Genomic DNA, 17,531 nt, shown 5'->3' with positions numbered 1-17,531 from the left:
TTGCATTCAGCGGTATGGCGGACGGATATGCGTTTATTCGCCGATCTTCAAAAATTAATATCTCTTTAACGATTGCGAATTTTGCAAAATGGTACAGGACTTTTCTGTTCAATTTCATCTGTTCTACCTGCCCACGAAGTCTGGTGCGGTTATTATGGGACACCCTGTATATATATGTGTATATATATATATATATATATATATATATATAATGCAATAACATCATTCACAATTGTAATAAAAATAATTAATCTGTAAATATTTATAAACCATTGTCAAACATATGTTTGATCTTCTGATTTTAATTGAACGATTCATGAGACAATGAACGGAAAATGTAATTAAATTAGATACTGTCTGCAGTTGTACATTAATCAATTTTAAAAAAATAGTTTGTCTATTATCTTCAAAGACTGAAGTTACGAAGACAAGTCTTTCATAGTATCATTGAAAAACATGCTTGTAAGAAATGAGTCTTTAAACTCGAACAGATTGAGACAGATAAAGATATAAAAAAAAAGTATAAATCTTGGATATTATGTAATCACAATAGTTCGTGAAATACTACTGCACTTAAGCAACTTGTATAAACTTATAACTTTTCAGCGTTCCACATTTTTTTCTTCGAGAAGAAAAACGCCACGCTTTTTTCAGTTTTCTTGTTCTTGCGCACTATTAGTTTCACCCCCATTCTGATTATGATTCACACCGTCTACATGTTCGTCAGGTTTTCGACAAACGAAATACACGCTATTGTATTCACACTGTAACATACTGTTTATGTTCTGGGCATAACGCGTCTTCACTTTTGTCTGTTCCTTCTGAAAAAAAAAAAAAAAAAAAATAAGCGACATCGCCCGTAAACGTACGTCCAAAGTTATAAAATGCAAAAATAAAGTTTATTACCTCTAATTCAAAGCCGAAGCCTAAAATAACGTCGCGGATAGCATCGTAACTTGGCTCAATCGACTCTTCGTTCGGCAAATCGCTGAAATGATATAGCAACGGTCCGAGATTTATCCAAACGCCACCCGGCTTCAGGATTTTATAAATCGTTTCGATAAATTGTACAACGTTATTGGCACAGTCTATGAAGAAACATGTCGCGATGCAATCCCAATGGTTGCTTTCCGTATAAACCTGAAATACATCGTGCTGATTTTACTGAACAAATGTTATATAGCGGCCCCTAGACGATCAATATTATTGCATAACTGTACAATATTATTGATTGTTTGGAGGCTATTGAATGTTTGAATTGCCAAAAGGAGAATGCATCAATAATATTGTGCAAGATAATCGTACAATATTGATTGTTTAGGGGCCGCTTTGCGGCATAAAATGTTATATATATTCTCATGTTACCTCTAAAAAATCACCCGCGGTCATAGAGAATTGCGCGGTTCCCGGAAGATCGCTCGGACTCACGTCGGGAAAGGAAACCGCCTGCGTCTGATGCTCGGGTTTCAAGTTGTTCATATACTGATGTACCCACGGATGTACTTGATACAAGTTGATATCTCTACATCTGATACAAAAGGAAAAATTGTGTGACAAAAGATTCTAGGGCGATTATTATTACTGCGTGCTATCGTCACTCACTTGTTTAAAACAAAGTTTGACGCAAATAGCATGAAGAGGGAAAATTCGTTCCCTTGGCAGGTGTATCCGCGTTTTGCGATTTCGAAGGCGAGACGGCCCAATCCTGCACCAGGTACTAAGATGTGCACGTCCGATGGCGTACTAGAAATTCAACTATCATTTGATATTTCTCTTACGATCAGTCGTGTCTCGGCTGAAATATAAGAGAAATTTCCAAAATATCTTACAAGATTTTCAGCCGCAGTTTCTTCAAAGGTTTAAAACTTTATCGATTTTCGGCCTTTGATGGAAAAGCAGAGCTCAAATTCTCTAAGACATTTTGCAAGTTTCTCTTGTTTTCGCTTTCTTTGTTTCTTTGATAATATTATTAGTAATTGCTTATGGTATGTAGTTATGAATTATCATACCATTGTTCCGAAGGAAATTGATATAATATTTCATCTATGATTGGCTGATAGCATGCTTTGCGTTCCTCGGCACCTTCCACACTCCAGTCCCGTACCAATTGCTTAATGGTAGCTTGCACCTTCTCCTGATCTGACATCACAGGCCTTAGATTTAGTGTCTGCAACGAACCCATCTATTTCATACAATGGAACATTATATCGTGTTGACGTGTTTAAATAGTTAAACATAATTTAACATTTTACACTGCAGACCAAAAGTTTGGAAGTATTTTTAAAAAATAAACATTTTTAGTATTACTTACTATAAAACTGTGTGTTTTATAATAATTTTTCCCTATAGCAAATAATTTTTCAAATCCAGCAATTATTATGTAAAACTAAACACAGTTTTATAATAAGTAAAAAGATATAAGTGTTATAGATATTTGAATATCCATTACAGTGTATTTTTTACAATATTTTTTTCTTATAGCAAGTACAATAATTCTTCAAATCCTGTAATTATTGCACTAAACACATAGTTTTCATTGATATTTTATATAGTTGTACGTTATATAGTTTATCTGCATTTTTATCAATATTTCCAAACTTTTGGCTCAGAGTATATATAGACAGTATCAATTGCTATTGCATCACGTCTATTACGTTGTACAGTATCATGAAGATATGATTAAACAAAAGGCTTGTGGCAACAGTGGGTTAACATATATTTTATAACATTTTATAAAAATGGAGAAAATGAACTCTTTAAAGTACATCATTTTGATTTTCATTTTTTCTGTTGTTACAAAATATGGCTTAGCTCATCAGTTTGCAGCAAGCAATCTTTCATTAATAATTGAAAAACAATTTAGGCAAAGTATATGACAACATACATCAAGATATATTTCGACACATTGATTACGTAGTAAAAGCCAAAACCTTATTAAATTATTCATTAAGCTGTCAACTAACAAAATTATAGATATACAAAAGATTAAATAAATGTTCTTACATTATCAACCTGCGCAGTGGTTGGACATACATTTTCAAATATATGAGCCACGTCTTTTATTATAAGCTTTATGATCTGGTCGTTGTTTTCAATACACCGTTTGACCTCCTGCAGGTGCTCCCTGTACTTTAACAGGAGCTTCTGATGATGTTGTGGTAGGCTGAGGAAGTAAGACTCTGTTTTTCTTACTCTCAGCAGGGAGTGTGTTCTGCGTAACAAAGAAGAAATTGAGGAGCCAACGGAAGAATTTCCGCGCATCAAGTGTCAGGGGAGGGCGATGTTATTTACATAGTAAAAAGCATCACAGGGGTGATCTCTTAAATGATCACGCTTACGAATCTCGTCCTCGTGACAAACGACAGATGAACGTAATTCATTAATGCGACAATGTTTCTCCTGGTTCTTCGATATGCATTAATACATGGAAAGCGACCTGGGATCAGTTGCCGCCGAATGTGCTGGTCCTCGCACGTTCGCGTCGACGTCGACGTCGGCATCGACGGAAGAGAATGGACGAAACGCGAGAGATAAAGGATGGCCCGACATCGCCGTCGGGCTACTCACTTGTAATATCTGAACGCGGAGACGATCCTCTGGAAGTGCTTCCGCTCCTCTTCGTCCTCATAACTGTTGTGCATTCTTTTGGGATGCGAGCTCACGGTCGTGTCCATTGCTTCCATCTTTAAACGTCGGCTTTAACGTCGAGAGCGCGCGGGTCTTATTTTGTAATGAATCCCACCTCTTCGCTCCTCGCGCTCTCTCTCTCTCTCTCTCTCGTTTCTCCTTGCAGTCCGCGCGCCCAGAGAGAGCGTTAATACAACGCGTTTACACGGACGTGTGGAAACACTTCCGCTCTCCCTCGTCCACACCTTCTGCACCCGAAAGCGAGAGAGTGCATGCAACTGAACGCGTCACACGTGGCGAGGGAGGGAGACGCGCGGCGCGGAAGATACAGCCGGTGCAGCTGCCCGGGAACTCGTGCTGTCGGTGTCCGCCTTTCGCGTCTCTTGCGGTTATAATGAAATAAACGTTGATCGACAGAGAAACATGCGCGGAGGGTGGAGTACGCTCGCCCCAAAACGAATCGGATCTAACGAGATCACGGTCTTTCAGTCTTTCGCGAATTCCAAACTATCGTAAATCTTCCCTTATCCCGAGTCAGCTGTTCCTGAGATTCTCCCCTCGCGTCGCGCTGTCACCGCGCTAAGCGCTTCCACCGCGAGCGCATTTGCCACGTGACTACGGCGATCACGTGACGACAGTGAGCGAGCGCGAAAAGAGGAAGACGGGAAGTGCGACGTCATTTTCGTTCTGCGCGTGTGCCGTTCGTACGGCAGGTGAGGGTGGCGCGTGGAAGGGGACTGAGGGGGGGATTTTCGAATAGAGCAGAACTGCTTGGATTGTACTTTGGTCCCGAGACCCGATTTGACCCACTGACCTCGAGGAAAGGTGAAATAATCGATCGCGGATCCCGCCGAGCTCCGAAACGCTGATCGCGTGGCGGATTCATGAAAATTGCGCGCGTAATCTAGGGACTTTCTCGTCACACTCAGACTTCATGCGTTCCCGGCCGCGACGATCTAAACATTGAACACGGGGAAACCAGCGAAGCGAATAAACAGATTTTTCGCCTTTTGATTCTTTTCACGGCCCTTTTATCATCGATCGATCGAGCCTCACTGTGGTGCGATTTGAACGATTTCGATCTTCGACACGCGTCTGAAACATACCGGTGATACGGGAGATCTTAACATCCCTCCCTTCCCCACTCGAGCTACTTCAAATCGATGAATTTAAGGCATTTAAGCGACACCCTAACCTCTTTCACTCGAGAATCTATCCAAAAATAGCGATAGTTCATCGCAGGGAAGACAACGAAAGATTACAAATCGACAGGGTTGGGTAAGTTAATATTTTTTTTTAACTAAGTTAAGTTAAAGTTAACAGTCTAAAAATTTAACTTAGTTAAGATATAAGTTAGTCCATTATAAAATTAATTGAGTTAAAAGTTAAGTTAATAAAAACAAATAATTGAAAAAGTTAAAAGTTAAATTTTTTCATTTTATAATTTTAGGGTTTCTAAATAAAGTTTCTAAATAAAGTATATATTTGTTATACTTATTTCTGTCGTGCCGCAGAAAGAGGACCGATTTCGAAGGACTTCTTCCAACATGATTTAATACACAGAAGGTCCGCGAACAGTGATTCCTTCCTGCGATCAGACTATATTTATTATATATTATTACAATTGCCTTGATGTGTGTTCTCAAATTAGAGTTTGAAGACATTAACTTAGACATGTATTTTTATTTTGGGTTTACAAAAAGCACTAAAAATGTAACTTCTAAATGTAACTAAAAGAAAGTTAGATCAAAAGTTAATAGTTACCGATAAAATGTAACTAAATTAAGTTAAAAGTTAAGAGCCTAAAATGTAACTAAGTTAAAATTATTTAACTTTTTAACGTAACTTTTATCTTTTTAACTAGGCACTACCCAACCCTGCAAATCGACATCGCGACGATGTTCTCACAATCAGAGAAGCGAGATATCACGCGACACAAAATCGCGGAAGATGCGTTGTTGCTCTCCCTCTCTGTCGTTCTCTCTCGCGTTCGCCATTTTTAAAAGGAGCTCGACGATCGGCAGCGCAACTCGGAAGGCCGAAACTCCGGTGATCCTACGCCATTGAAGGGGCAGTGGGCACCCGTGTCGTGTCCCGTGGGCGGCTGGGGCGCCACGCGCGCGGTGCGGGGAGGCGGGTGCAGGGGGGGAGGGGGGAAGCAAAGTGCGCGGTAGCGAGCGGCGAGGTAACACGGCGCGAGAGGTGGTCCGTGGTGTGGTGGGTGCGTACATGCGGCGTTCGCTACTTTGCTCGGCCTCATCCGTCCGTTCGTGATTTCAGTGATTCGTCGTTGTGCAAGGTCGACGAGGTGGTGTCGCGACCAAAGGACATCGCGGGGTTTCGTAGTTCACGGACGTGTGTCCACTGTATTTCGTCGTTTAGCTCGTGAAGAAGGTGGTGGCCGATCTTTCCCACCACCTTGCCCCACCCCGCTACTACGCGGACCCTCTCTCTGGTGCCCCGCGTGCGTGAGCGCGCGTCCTCCTATCCCGTCCGCAGGTACAAGCCCAGACGAAGAATAGTGAATTACGATGTAAACGAAGTCAGCGAAGAGGCAAGCAGGTCTCCCTCTCAAGGTTTTATCGCCCATCCCTCTTCGCCTCGTCGTGAATCGAGGAGGGTGGACTCATCGCGGTGTGACGACCCAGCGACGAGGGTGAGAGGAGGCTCGCGAAGAGGTACCTTTTTTTCTTCGTCGGAGTCCCGCTCCGACATCGGTGACGTCGGCGTTTCTCTCGGTGCACGAGAAACTGTGCACGGACAAGCATGTCGGGGGCGCCGCAGATGTCCAGCGGGCTGAGCAAGCTGAAGAAGAAGCACTTCCGGGTGAAGCATCAGAAGGTTAAGCTGTTCCGCGCGAACGAGCCGCTGCTCAGCGTGTTTATGTGGGGCGTCAATCACACGGTAAGACGGCGCGCGAGCTCTCCCCTTCCTCCCGTTCCCCGCGCGCCTTAACGTCGCGTGTTGACTGTTGACGTTTCCCGCTACGACGGACGGCGAACATCATCGTCGTCATCGCCGCTTTTTTTATTTCCATTTAGCGCCGTCGGCATGTCCTCCAGTCCTGTCCAGTCCGTCACGCGGCTCGATCATTGCGTCACCGTCCGTCGAAACGGAACAGCGTAATACGCGCCGGACGCACTCCCCGCGCGACGCCGACTCGCCTGATACCTTAACGGCCTCGTAATTATGTCAATTGCCCTTTAATTTCGTCACGTGTACGTAGACATTTGGCAAGGTGCGCGGTGGACGTATCAGCCTCCTTTGAGCTCGTTAGTCCGGTGTTTTTTTCGATTCTACCTGCCTGATCGATCATGAACTTGACCATTGTACTCTTTAATTGAGCTTGATGTTTCGTGAGATAAATCTATATGATTGTTATGTTTGTTGCGTTGCAGATAAACGAACTTAGTCACGTTAACATTCCGGTAATGCTCTTGCCAGATGATTTTAGAGCTTACAGCAAGTTGAAAGTGGATAATCATCTCTTCAACAAGTAAGTTCACCTTTTCTTTCTCTTTACATTGTGTACGAGAGTGTGCAATTACATGTAATTTTTTCGATTGATTTCTTCATACCGCTCGTTTACTCCTTTGCAATAATGTAACTAAAAAAATTTTCATTTTTTAATTTTGGAAAAATAATGAAAAAAAACACTTTAAAAGGATATACTTTTGTTTCTCTGCAATCAATTATTACCTCAAAATTATATTTCAAAATTAATATTATAAAACTTATATTTTTATATTTATAAAATTTTAATATTTCACAAAATATTCAAACTCATTTTCTGGACAACTTTGTTGTTTGATTGTGAATTGTGTTGTAGCAATTGAACGACGATATTTTGAATCATATTTTTGCTAATTGCAACATATACATGTCCATATAGTTTCTAAATATACTCGAGCAACTGTATGTGTATAATGAGATAATCTTAGAAATATATTTGTAGGAATAATATATTGTTCTATTATATATATATGTATATTTATTTATTTGTGTGTGTATATGTGTACGTATGTATGTGTGTGCGTATGTGTAACGCTTAGTGCCAATGTGCTGGCAACTCGCTTTTAATTTTAGATCTGTTTACGTTAATGAAAGTAAAACCACAATAATACTTCTGATATTAGAGATATTTGCCTATGCATACAATCTGTTCTTTTTTTATTTTTGCAGAGAGAACATGCCCTCCCACTTTAAAATCAAAGAATATTGTCCATTAGTCTTTAGGAATTTGCGAGAAAGGTTTGGAATAGACGATTTGGATTACAAGGAGTCGATGACAAGGTAAATACCTGCGCGTTGATTGTTTTCGCTACACTTTGATGTGTAATCTGAGTATAACGCTACAATTACAGCAAATGCACTTTGTATAAAGTTGAGATAAACTCGCTTTCTTGCGATTGCTCGACGACACCGTTTCGTCGCGAGTGAATTAGGGGATGGACGGAGGCTACTGCAATGTTGTAAGCTTTGTAACGTAAGAATGTTTTGATGTGGTAGATGTCGGGTGTTTAATCCCTCGCGAGCAAAGCAGCGTACGGATTTGGTCGAAGGAATAGGCAGAAGGACACGTCAATTGGTTCAACGCGCCGCTACCGTTCCGTCGATTACCCTTTCTTCCCCCTCTTCTGCCTCCCCTCCGCATAATTCCATTCTAAACAAACCGCTGCGTATTTGCAGCCTTAAACCGAAACGCCTGAGGTTAGCGAAACTTGATTTTGCCATGCTATGCGTGTTCGTCATTTCTAACAAAAGTTGAAAGAAAGGCCTATCTTGGACGAGCAAGAATCGCCGTGACTAAGCGCAATAATTTATTAATACCTTAATGGCTACGTCCAGCAAAAAAAAACTTTGCAACTGTTGTAAGATTCTTTATTATGATTGGTTTATATATTTATAGATCCAGAGGAATTAAAGAATCAATCATATTAAAAAATTGAAATATTTTAAAGTCTTACAATAGTTGCAATGCGCTACTTTTTATGCTGAACGCAACCATTGGTTGCTTAATTCAAAAGCGATAGTTTAAATTCAGCAAGTGGAGGCTACCACTGAGAGTTTTTCCAATTTTAAAGCATGGTGAGAAAATGTTTCAGTCGAATAATTATCATCAAGAACATTGCTGAGATAACCAAGTTAATTAACAGGTTGAAATGCTTTATATCGACGACGATGATGACAGTAATGATAATAATAATCATCCTGTCCATCATAACAGAGCGAAGAGAACTGAAGGCAAAAGATTCGACAAAAAAATAATTCTAATTTTAATTTATAATTGTGTCAAATTAATATTCTCACATTAACGTAACTATGATAACTTCAATAGCGATCAAGTCGTTTCACATGCCAGGTATTCGGCTCTACATCAAAATACCCACCGATTATCTAATATACTCTTGACAGTGTGATTCATCATTCATATCTGCCAAGATTACGCTCCCATATTGCCCTATGCCAGCGGTCATTTGAATCGAGCCATTGTTTGATCCTCTTTTACACAAATACATACCCGCACGCATACCAGAGATGCGGTTTGCGCACTTCTTCCTCTTCTACTTCCAGATCGCAACCGGTGCTTGACGATTCGTCCGGGAAGAGTGGCGCGAAATTTTATCAATCTTACGACAAGCTATTCATAATTAAAACTCTCACGAGCGAGGAAGTGGAGAGGATGCACTCGTTCCTCAAGCATTATCATCCTGTAAGTACAATTTGACAATGAATGCCGCGAAGATATTGGCGCTACACGAGACATTTACATTGCAGTATATCGTCGAGCGGCATGGAAAGACACTGTTACCGCAATATCTGGGAATGTACCGACTAACTGTCGACGGGGTGGAGCACTACGTGGTCGCCATAAGAAATGTATTTTCAAATCACCTGACGACGCACAAGAAGTTCGATCTGAAAGGTTCAACGGTTGACCGGGAAGCGTCGGACAAAGAGAAGGAAAAGGATCTCCCTACTTATAAGGATAACGATTTCGTTAAAGAGGGCATGAAGATTTACATCGGGGAAGAGGCCAAAGCTAAGCTAATAGAAACATTAACCGCCGATGTAGACGTGAGTATTCTATATAAGCGTATAAACTTTGATCACGCAGGATTTTGATTCACTATCATGGGAGTTATTTTAAAAGTTGAATAATTTATCAAGATGAAAATAGATTTCTCAAATTTGAAAAGAACTCTAAAATACTCGAGATAACCTATCTTTTTCCGTAGTTCTTGACGAGATTACACCTGATGGATTACTCCTTGCTACTCGGCTTGCACGATTGCGCGCGCGCCGAACAGGAGAGCAGAGAGCGTGCGGAGAGGGAGGACGACGAGGACAATCACGAGGAGGAGGACGACAGCGAGTCCGGTAGTGGACTGGAGTCTCGAGGTCCAGTGGTAGAGTAAGCGGACATTTTACACCTTTCTCTTGAAATGAAAGTTGACCATTTGATTTATATCCATCGATAACTTGTTTGTTTGCAGCCGCTTATGGAGTTGGAGCGGCGTTGGCCACGCGGTAACCAACATGGCAACGCCTCCCGAGTCACCACATGCTGCATTGATGCGTGATACCAGTCTACAATACGAAGACGCGATAATACCCGAGCTAGATATTTACGCTATTCCTAGTAAAGAAGGTACTATCCCGAGTAATCGTGCGTTTATGCGCGTGTAGAAATAAAAAAAAACACTCATTACATATTATTTTCCTTAGGTGCTCCCACAAAGGAGATTTATTTTCTGGCCATAATAGATGTGCTGACGCATTATGGCGTGCGTAAGCAAGCAGCGAAAGCGGCCAAGACCGTCAAATACGGTGCTAATGTCGACGGTATATCCACCTGTGATCCAGAACAATACGGCAAACGATTCATAGAGTTTATGAGCAAAGCCATAGAGTAAAAGAGTATTATTAATCGTTGTTGCATAAAATGAGTCTACGACGATATTACCGCTTACTGAGTACTGTCGGAATGAAATCGAATTGATCGCGACCCGCACGCGACAGGAAGGGAGAGTCCCTCCTCCCCGAAGATCGAATTGATGCACATCTTCGTTCGGTTTGGCTTCTCGGTACCAAGTTATCTTCTTAACAGCGTTTTCACTTTGTGGTTTTCATACGCGATCGAATAAAAGCGCGTTAACGAATCGCTTATTTCGCGAGCTCTTTTTAAGAACGCGTCCTTTCCTAATATCTATTATGTCGATATTATATTTTGCTGGCTGGTGAGAGATTTTTATTCTCTATAATTACTTCACGTCTACGTTGCTTTGTTTAGTCAGTCTTCACGGTCGGTCGTGAAGAAGTGTGATTCGAAGGTGATTTATTCAGTTTGTCGCTTGAAAAATTTCTCTTTCTTCGTGATAGAAAAACTTTTTAATCGCACACAGCGTTAATACGTGTTCACTTGCAAACGCGCGAGAATTTTCATATAAAGTGGAAAAAAACGATGCCTCCTCTTTTCTCTGTCGCTCATATCTTCTTTTCTTGTCGCACACGTCTCGAAGAAAGCGATAGTATATCTTCGTATTGTTCCGATGAATCTCGTGACAAAAAATTAACGGCATTGAAGTGTACACCAATTGGATGGGCAGTATTATCTGCGGATTGAGATAAAAGAAGTCGCACACAGATTCCTTATCTGCTAATATCAGTAGTTGTAATGTCTGAAAATATATTAGCAGCAGTTTCTCTCTCTTTTTTTTTTAATAGGACTGATTAACAGATGTGAGTCATGCTGTATGCTACAGAGATATCTAAACTTGATGTGTTACCGTTGCAGTAAATCTCGACCGAGCATTGCGGCGCTTGCCAAGTGTAGAACTGTCTGGGTACGCGCCTAATCATTTTATCATATAAGATGTAATTTTAGTAGCTCAAGACGAAGCTATACGAATGTCCGTTGTTTCGCTGAAGTTATCGATAGTGATATATACTTCGCAATGTCGAGAGATAATGTATACTCAGCTAAAAGGTTGTTAATAAACACTTTATTTTGATGGATTTTACTTGTGGAGCGGTTGAACGTAATTGGTTAGATCCATTGGTAGGAACTAATCGCTCGGTGAACAGAATATGTTCTGAAAATTATCATAAAAGTGTTGCAATTTTTTAGCTGATAAGTGTACACGCACACGCACACACGCGCGTGCGCGCGCGCGCATATATGCATATACAAATCGTTACGAAATGAAATACACTTTGTAAATGCTAGCTCGGTTCGGTTAAGTGCGTTTCAACTATCGCGGAGCGAGATAGAGCTCGGTTACTTCGCAGAATGCATCCATGGGAGGAACGACACATTCGTTGGATGATACTCACACGATACATATCTCTTTCGTCGCGACACTCGAGCCGGTAACTTTGCCGGCTATCACGTATTTCGCAAGAGAATACTCAGAAAAAGAATGGCACCGTTCTTCCGAAGATCGGCATCTTGCAGACCCCTGGACAGTTATCATTTGTCGAAGGTTTTTCCGCATGGATTATGAGTCTGCAATGTTTCTTTTCTGTATCTTACCGTATTTGATAAATTCATTTATTTAACGGAAATATTTGACGAAAGTCGAACGTAACTGTTGAGCAATTTGTACCGTGTTGTAAGAAAAGAGAATATGGTATGCACCGCATTGCGTAAGACAATATCTTTAAATGATATCTAATACACTTTTATATATAAATATAATATATATATATATATATATGTATGTACGTATGTATGTATGTATAATTTGTTAGAGAACCGATCATAATATAACGACTAATTACTCGAACGATTAATATATTCATCTAGTCTTGATACTTTGTATAATTTTATATATTTTATCGTTTAATCGCGCGCGCCGGGACTAATGGGTGCGATAGACGAAAGGAGGAGGTTGCTTTCGTTGCTATGTACTTGCTACAGAATATTTTAGGTTTCGACAAATACGACCAGTTCAGCACTGCATGATTGTCAGTCGTATGAGATAGCACAGATTTTTAAACGTTACTTTAATCAACAGAATCTTTTGGACGCGGCTCATAGTGTTCTCTAATAAATGAAGAATTACATCCATCCGTTAGCATGCGTCTTCATATGGCAACGACAAATTTTTGTTCACATTCAAAATAAAGATTGAGATTCATCGGTACGCAAAAATTCGTTTTGTGCAGCTTTATTACATGTGTAAAATAACGTCGCAGTCTTTTTTTTCTTTTTTCCTAGCTTAATTCACAATCTCGACGTGTACAGAATCCGTCTTCCAACTTATATATGTTACGATGTATGGATACTTTGGAATCAATGCAGACAATTACTTTACGACACACGTAGCAAGAGAAAAATAAATTGTTACTTCTGACATAAGGAATATTTACTTCTATAAAAAACGGAATCGACCGTACGAATTCCAAGGTATCTATATGGAAAAACAAACTAAAAAGCACTCTCTCAAATATATCTGTTAAATAGATAACAAAAAATAAAAGAGAAAAAATGTCAATACTCTGCATCTGTACTGCTCTTACAAACTATATATATTAGCCTACGAAGATTTCTGGTGATTTTACATAAGACTTTATGTATTTACCGGATTATTTTCCAATTTCTGCCCATTACGTTTTGCAGCGGTTGGAGATATCTGCCTTAAGCATTCTATATCGTTAAATACAATCTGCGCACCTCCTCCACAAGTCGGCAATACATCGGCCTGCAACAACACGCGAGGATACAATACGCTCTCCAAAATGTTGGTTGTAATGGAACTTACTTTGTACAACTTGGTTTCAAGTTCACCATCCGCATCTTGTTCCTGCGAGAGTAGGCAGTATTTAGAAGATCCGGCCAGAAAATCTTTCGGTTTCGTCAGCTTCCGAATGGTACGCTGATGAGGCTGCGTTTGCGGTTGTAAAATCGTACCAGTTGGAACTATTCCGTGGGGACGATGATCTATCCATCTATCTGTATTTTGCACTCGCTGATATCTCGGGTTCACTACTGGAATCTTGTCCTGAGAATACACATGTAAAGATCAGCTCAGGTACATAAGCGCGTCTATCGAGAGAAACGTAACGTACAAATTGATTTTCTATCGTAAAATGGGGTAACTTTGATCCAAATTTTTAAAATGTTAGACAGCACGCATGTTTAAAATCTGGACATAAGACATGTCTTATGTCCGATTTGGCGTGCTCTTCGGGCATTATCAAAATTATTCTAAAGTTATCGCGACTTGGATTTATTCCAAAATTATCCTCATTTTACGATATTTTTATTCAAATTTACGCTTTTTCATTACCTTTATACTGAAGTTGATCTTGTTAACAATTGTATTATCGACCGACGTAGATGACAATGGACAATCAAGGGGCATCGTTGAATTCGGTTTCTCTACGATCTCGGTTTTCAAATCCGAAGACGTGGAAGATTCTGCGACTGTCATTAGGATTGGTTCCTTCGCGGCTTGTTCTTGGACATCGTCAGAGTTGGGTCTCGCGTGAAAGGGTACCTGACGAATCTGACTACGAGGGCTGGAAGTTTGAGAATCGACGAATGTCACTGCAGATTTTTCGTTGGATAACGAGTTCGGTTCCCCTACGACTTTTCCATGAGTGTCATTGGGAATGGTTCTTGCATGAGAAGATATTTGGCGGATTTGTCCAAAAGGACTCTTGGAAGTTTGAAGATTGATGGACATCAGTGAAGGTTCTTTCTTGGGTATCATCAAAGTTGATTTCTCCGCAGTCTCCACTCTCGAACTTGAAGCTATTGGTGGCGTCAGGGTGATATTATCGGACGTATCCTCACGAGCTGAAGTCAATATTTGCCTTACCAATTTCAATTTGTCGTCTTTCTTTTTGATGCAGCTCTAAAAGCGGTGCAAATTTATTTCAATTTTAATTTTTATTTATTTTAATACACAAGTTATCGAAGATTATCTCCAAAGAGATACTTCTAAAATATATTTAAAATAAACCGATAACTGACATTGACTTTGTAATTGTAAACTCTATTAAAGTGTACCGTCAGTCGCTCACGCTGTTCTCGCAATTTTGTTTCCATTTCAGCGGTCATTTTGTCGGTTTCCACTTCTATCATAATGTTGCATCTCTGTATTAGCTTTTCCTTCTCCAACACATGTTGTTGGAGTTGCCTGTCTCTGTCTTTCAACTACAGAAATTATATAAATGGGTAAAAGAAAATAATGTGTGAAAGGTTACCTCATAGAAATATGCTTACCTCTTCCTGTATATTCCTCATAGCATCGCACGCATTGTTCAATTTGCATAACAAGTCGTCGATATGGTTTTGTAGCTTACAAATACGACCTTCTAATGTAGAGATCTGAAAGATTTGTGTATAGAACATGATAAGAAAAAATTTCAAGAAAAGTACGTGTAATTGAAAGGCTCGATATACACAAATCAACCCTAATTTCTTTTTTATATGCTATATTAAAAATACAAAATTGAGAACAATCATAAAAATATTTAAAGGGCATTTTGTTTGGAGCTGTCTGTTTCTTATATCAAAAGATATGGAAAGATATGGAATGTTTGAAATATCAAATCCACTCGAAGTCGTTTTTTTTGCCAAGAAATGAAGCTGACTGATTTCTGTATACTTGAGCCCCTCAATTGTATCTTTGTTCTCACATCAGAAAAACTTACTATCTTTTTCTGTTCGTTGTTGTCGTGTCTTAAGAACGCGTTTTCATGTTCTAGTTTCACCAATACGTTTCTGAAATGATTCTCTGGAAAGAGTACGTCAATTATGAGAAATTCAACAACGGTGAATAATATAGTTGCACGCTGAAAGATGCACTAAGATCATACGTTTCTTGCACACGTCTTCCTGCAGCAAATCTCTCTTCTGAATACGCGTTCCCAAGAGTCGAATTAACCTCACGATCGTTCGCTCGTCCTGCAGATCCACCACGTTCGCCTCGGAAAGAGGATCGCTCAGACTGTGAACGAGAGAATCGCCATGTAGCAACATGTAGAGACGTACAGAGATAAATAAAAGTAATGCACCGCGATATTCGTGTTTCTAAGTTAACTAACGCAGCCATGTTACTCCATGTGAGACGCGAGAGTCAGCAATTGATGTGAAGCGGTGTGAATTTCCTCCGCAATAACCGATGACAACTTTGCAACTCGTTGATTCGCAACAAACAAGACGAAAAGGCACGTTATACATGTGTATATCACATTACACCACCAGGCACCGTTGTACAGCAAAACGTTTGAAATTTAGCGCATGTCGCGCCAATCAAATGCAACAGGTGCCGCGAGTTCTGCATTATCGATAATCAATGAAATCGTTGCCGTCATGAGTTACCGATTGAATCTAGCTGAATCTGCAAATCTCCACCTCGCACGAATTCCAAGATGGCAATATCGTTCTCTCGCGATTCCGGATTGACATTTGAACGATCGCCATCATTTTACATCTATAGTGTAAATCAAGAAAATAAAAATGTAAAAATTATGCGAAAGCATCTTTTTCTTTCATTTTTTACATAGTCTCACGAACGCACATGTCTATTTTGATATCATACCTGTTATCTAGACTGTCTCAATTATTAGGTTCATTTATTAAAGTCCGATTTAATTGAATTGTTATATATAATAGCATTTATATAATCTATATATAATCGTTTGCATATCGCGCTCAATTTTTTTAGTCTGCACTGCGGATTGCATAATTCTGTAAAATAATAAAACATATATTGGGTGTTTCATTTTAGCACGCTGCAGATATTGCATGAGTAATACACTGTGTGCTACACGTAAAGTATACTTGGAATGCTGCTTATTATAGTTTCTTAGTGTAACACTAAAGTCTATTTTTATTTTTACGAGCATTTAAGTTTATCTATAATAGGCAAATCATTTTAAATAATTGAAAAGATAGGACACAAACGCACATACCTAAGACATTTTAGAGCAGTAGTTGCACTAAAGAAGCCGCCGCGAGAGTGCAGACGTAAAAATTTTTGAATTTAATTCTTATAAAATTGGCCAATTTTTGCGAGCACGGATATTTTGCATTTATATATTCTTTTTTTCTTTTAATCCGACTAATAGTTATCCCTAGCTGAATGATATAATGTATATATGTATACATATATATATATATATATATATATATATATATATACAATATACATATACAAGTTTTGGGATCGTCAGATATATATATATATAATAAATGAAAAAAGCGTAAATATATACAGTTAATTTAAGCTAATTGGCACAGTTAAAAAATGTAATAAAGTAAGCAATAACAAATAAAAAAATATTGATTTGTTTGTTACTGCAATACTGCCTATAATTATATTATTATATATACTGGTTTTTCTATGTACACTGGCCTAATTAAGTTTCTCAGAAACTCGATGTACGGTTTTTGCGATAGATTTCAGATTTAATCGTGAATTTGTGTTTGTGAATATTGTGAAACATTGGTTTTGCATAACATTAATTGGCTTTTTACAAAAATTAATTTAAATAAATGATAATTTATTATTACACATTTTATTAATTATCAATCTGTAAATAATAAACAAAATTAAAAATTGTTTCTTTTATACACAATAAATTAAAACACATAAATATAATAAAATGAATTACAATACAATGGTTACAATAAGTGATTCGCGGCCTTATGGAATGAACTGTGTTTCAAGACCGATGAATATGTGGCATGCAGTTTGAGTGTAGTGGATATTATAAAAAATATCACACATCAACATCCGTGTTAACTCCCGTAGGCCTACTCTACTTTAATATGTTTGATTTATTCTCGGGAGTCTATAATTTTTTTAAATTATTTTAATTGCAATACAATTTTAATTTTTCTAAATTAAAAATATATAGTTTGAAGCCAATACAGTACGATCAGA

General features: G+C 39.1%; 3 protein-coding genes across 7 annotated transcripts; 1 reads left to right on the top strand and 2 right to left on the bottom strand.

Annotated features, from left to right (window-relative positions):
- Positions 1-259: 259 nt before the first annotated feature.
- Positions 260-4,182, bottom strand: LOC105460561 (UPF0586 protein C9orf41). 2 transcript variants are annotated; one of them, XM_011707045.1, is made up of 7 exons: positions 3,568-4,182; positions 3,004-3,211; positions 2,010-2,182; positions 1,603-1,743; positions 1,366-1,528; positions 907-1,140; positions 260-821 (listed from the first exon to the last, which is right to left on the bottom strand). In XM_011707045.1, exons 1-7 carry the CDS (start codon positions 3,681-3,683, stop codon positions 651-653), a joined length of 1,206 nt encoding a protein of 401 aa, XP_011705347.1. In that variant the 5' UTR covers positions 3,684-4,182; the 3' UTR covers positions 260-650. The 2 variants fall into 2 exon arrangements, with proteins under 2 accessions (XP_011705347.1, XP_011705354.1); XM_011707052.1 differs by having other exon boundaries at positions 2,010-2,167; positions 3,568-4,178.
- A 1,624-nt stretch (positions 4,183-5,806) lies between these two features.
- Positions 5,807-11,642, top strand: LOC105460573 (phosphatidylinositol 5-phosphate 4-kinase type-2 alpha). Of its 2 annotated transcripts, XM_011707062.1 has the most exons (9): positions 5,807-6,531; positions 7,026-7,123; positions 7,810-7,920; positions 8,137-8,337; positions 9,202-9,340; positions 9,406-9,705; positions 9,867-10,042; positions 10,125-10,279; positions 10,357-11,642. In XM_011707062.1, the coding sequence occupies exons 1-9, from the start codon at positions 6,394-6,396 to the stop codon at positions 10,542-10,544; spliced, it is 1,506 nt and encodes a 501-aa protein (XP_011705364.1). In that variant the 5' UTR covers positions 5,807-6,393; the 3' UTR covers positions 10,545-11,642. The 2 variants fall into 2 exon arrangements, with proteins under 2 accessions (XP_011705364.1, XP_011705370.1); XM_011707068.1 differs by lacking the exon at positions 8,137-8,337.
- On the bottom strand, positions 11,001-16,294 carry LOC105460589 (kinesin-like protein KIF23). 3 transcript variants are annotated; one of them, XM_011707085.1, is made up of 10 exons: positions 16,185-16,294; positions 15,658-16,076; positions 15,460-15,590; positions 15,295-15,377; positions 14,864-14,968; positions 14,648-14,794; positions 13,923-14,492; positions 13,395-13,634; positions 13,215-13,334; positions 11,001-12,136 (listed from the first exon to the last, which is right to left on the bottom strand). In XM_011707085.1, exons 2-10 carry the CDS (start codon positions 15,693-15,695, stop codon positions 12,101-12,103), a joined length of 1,470 nt encoding a protein of 489 aa, XP_011705387.1. In that variant the 5' UTR covers positions 15,696-16,076; positions 16,185-16,294; the 3' UTR covers positions 11,001-12,100. The 3 variants fall into 3 exon arrangements, with proteins under 3 accessions (XP_011705387.1, XP_011705380.1, XP_011705395.1); XM_011707078.1 differs by lacking the exon at positions 11,001-12,136 and adding an exon at positions 12,785-13,043 and having other exon boundaries at positions 16,185-16,292; XM_011707093.1 differs by lacking the exon at positions 11,001-12,136 and adding an exon at positions 12,785-13,043 and having other exon boundaries at positions 15,688-16,076; positions 16,185-16,290.
- Positions 16,295-17,531: the final 1,237 nt, after the last annotated feature.

The sequence above is a fragment of the Wasmannia auropunctata genome, unplaced genomic scaffold (genome assembly GCF_000956235.1).
Source record: "Wasmannia auropunctata unplaced genomic scaffold, wasmannia.A_1.0 LD336101.1, whole genome shotgun sequence".
NCBI lineage: Eukaryota > Metazoa > Arthropoda > Insecta > Hymenoptera > Formicidae > Wasmannia > Wasmannia auropunctata.
The sequence above is the reverse complement of the archived record's forward strand: the minus strand, read 5'-3'. Positions and strand labels throughout refer to the sequence as shown.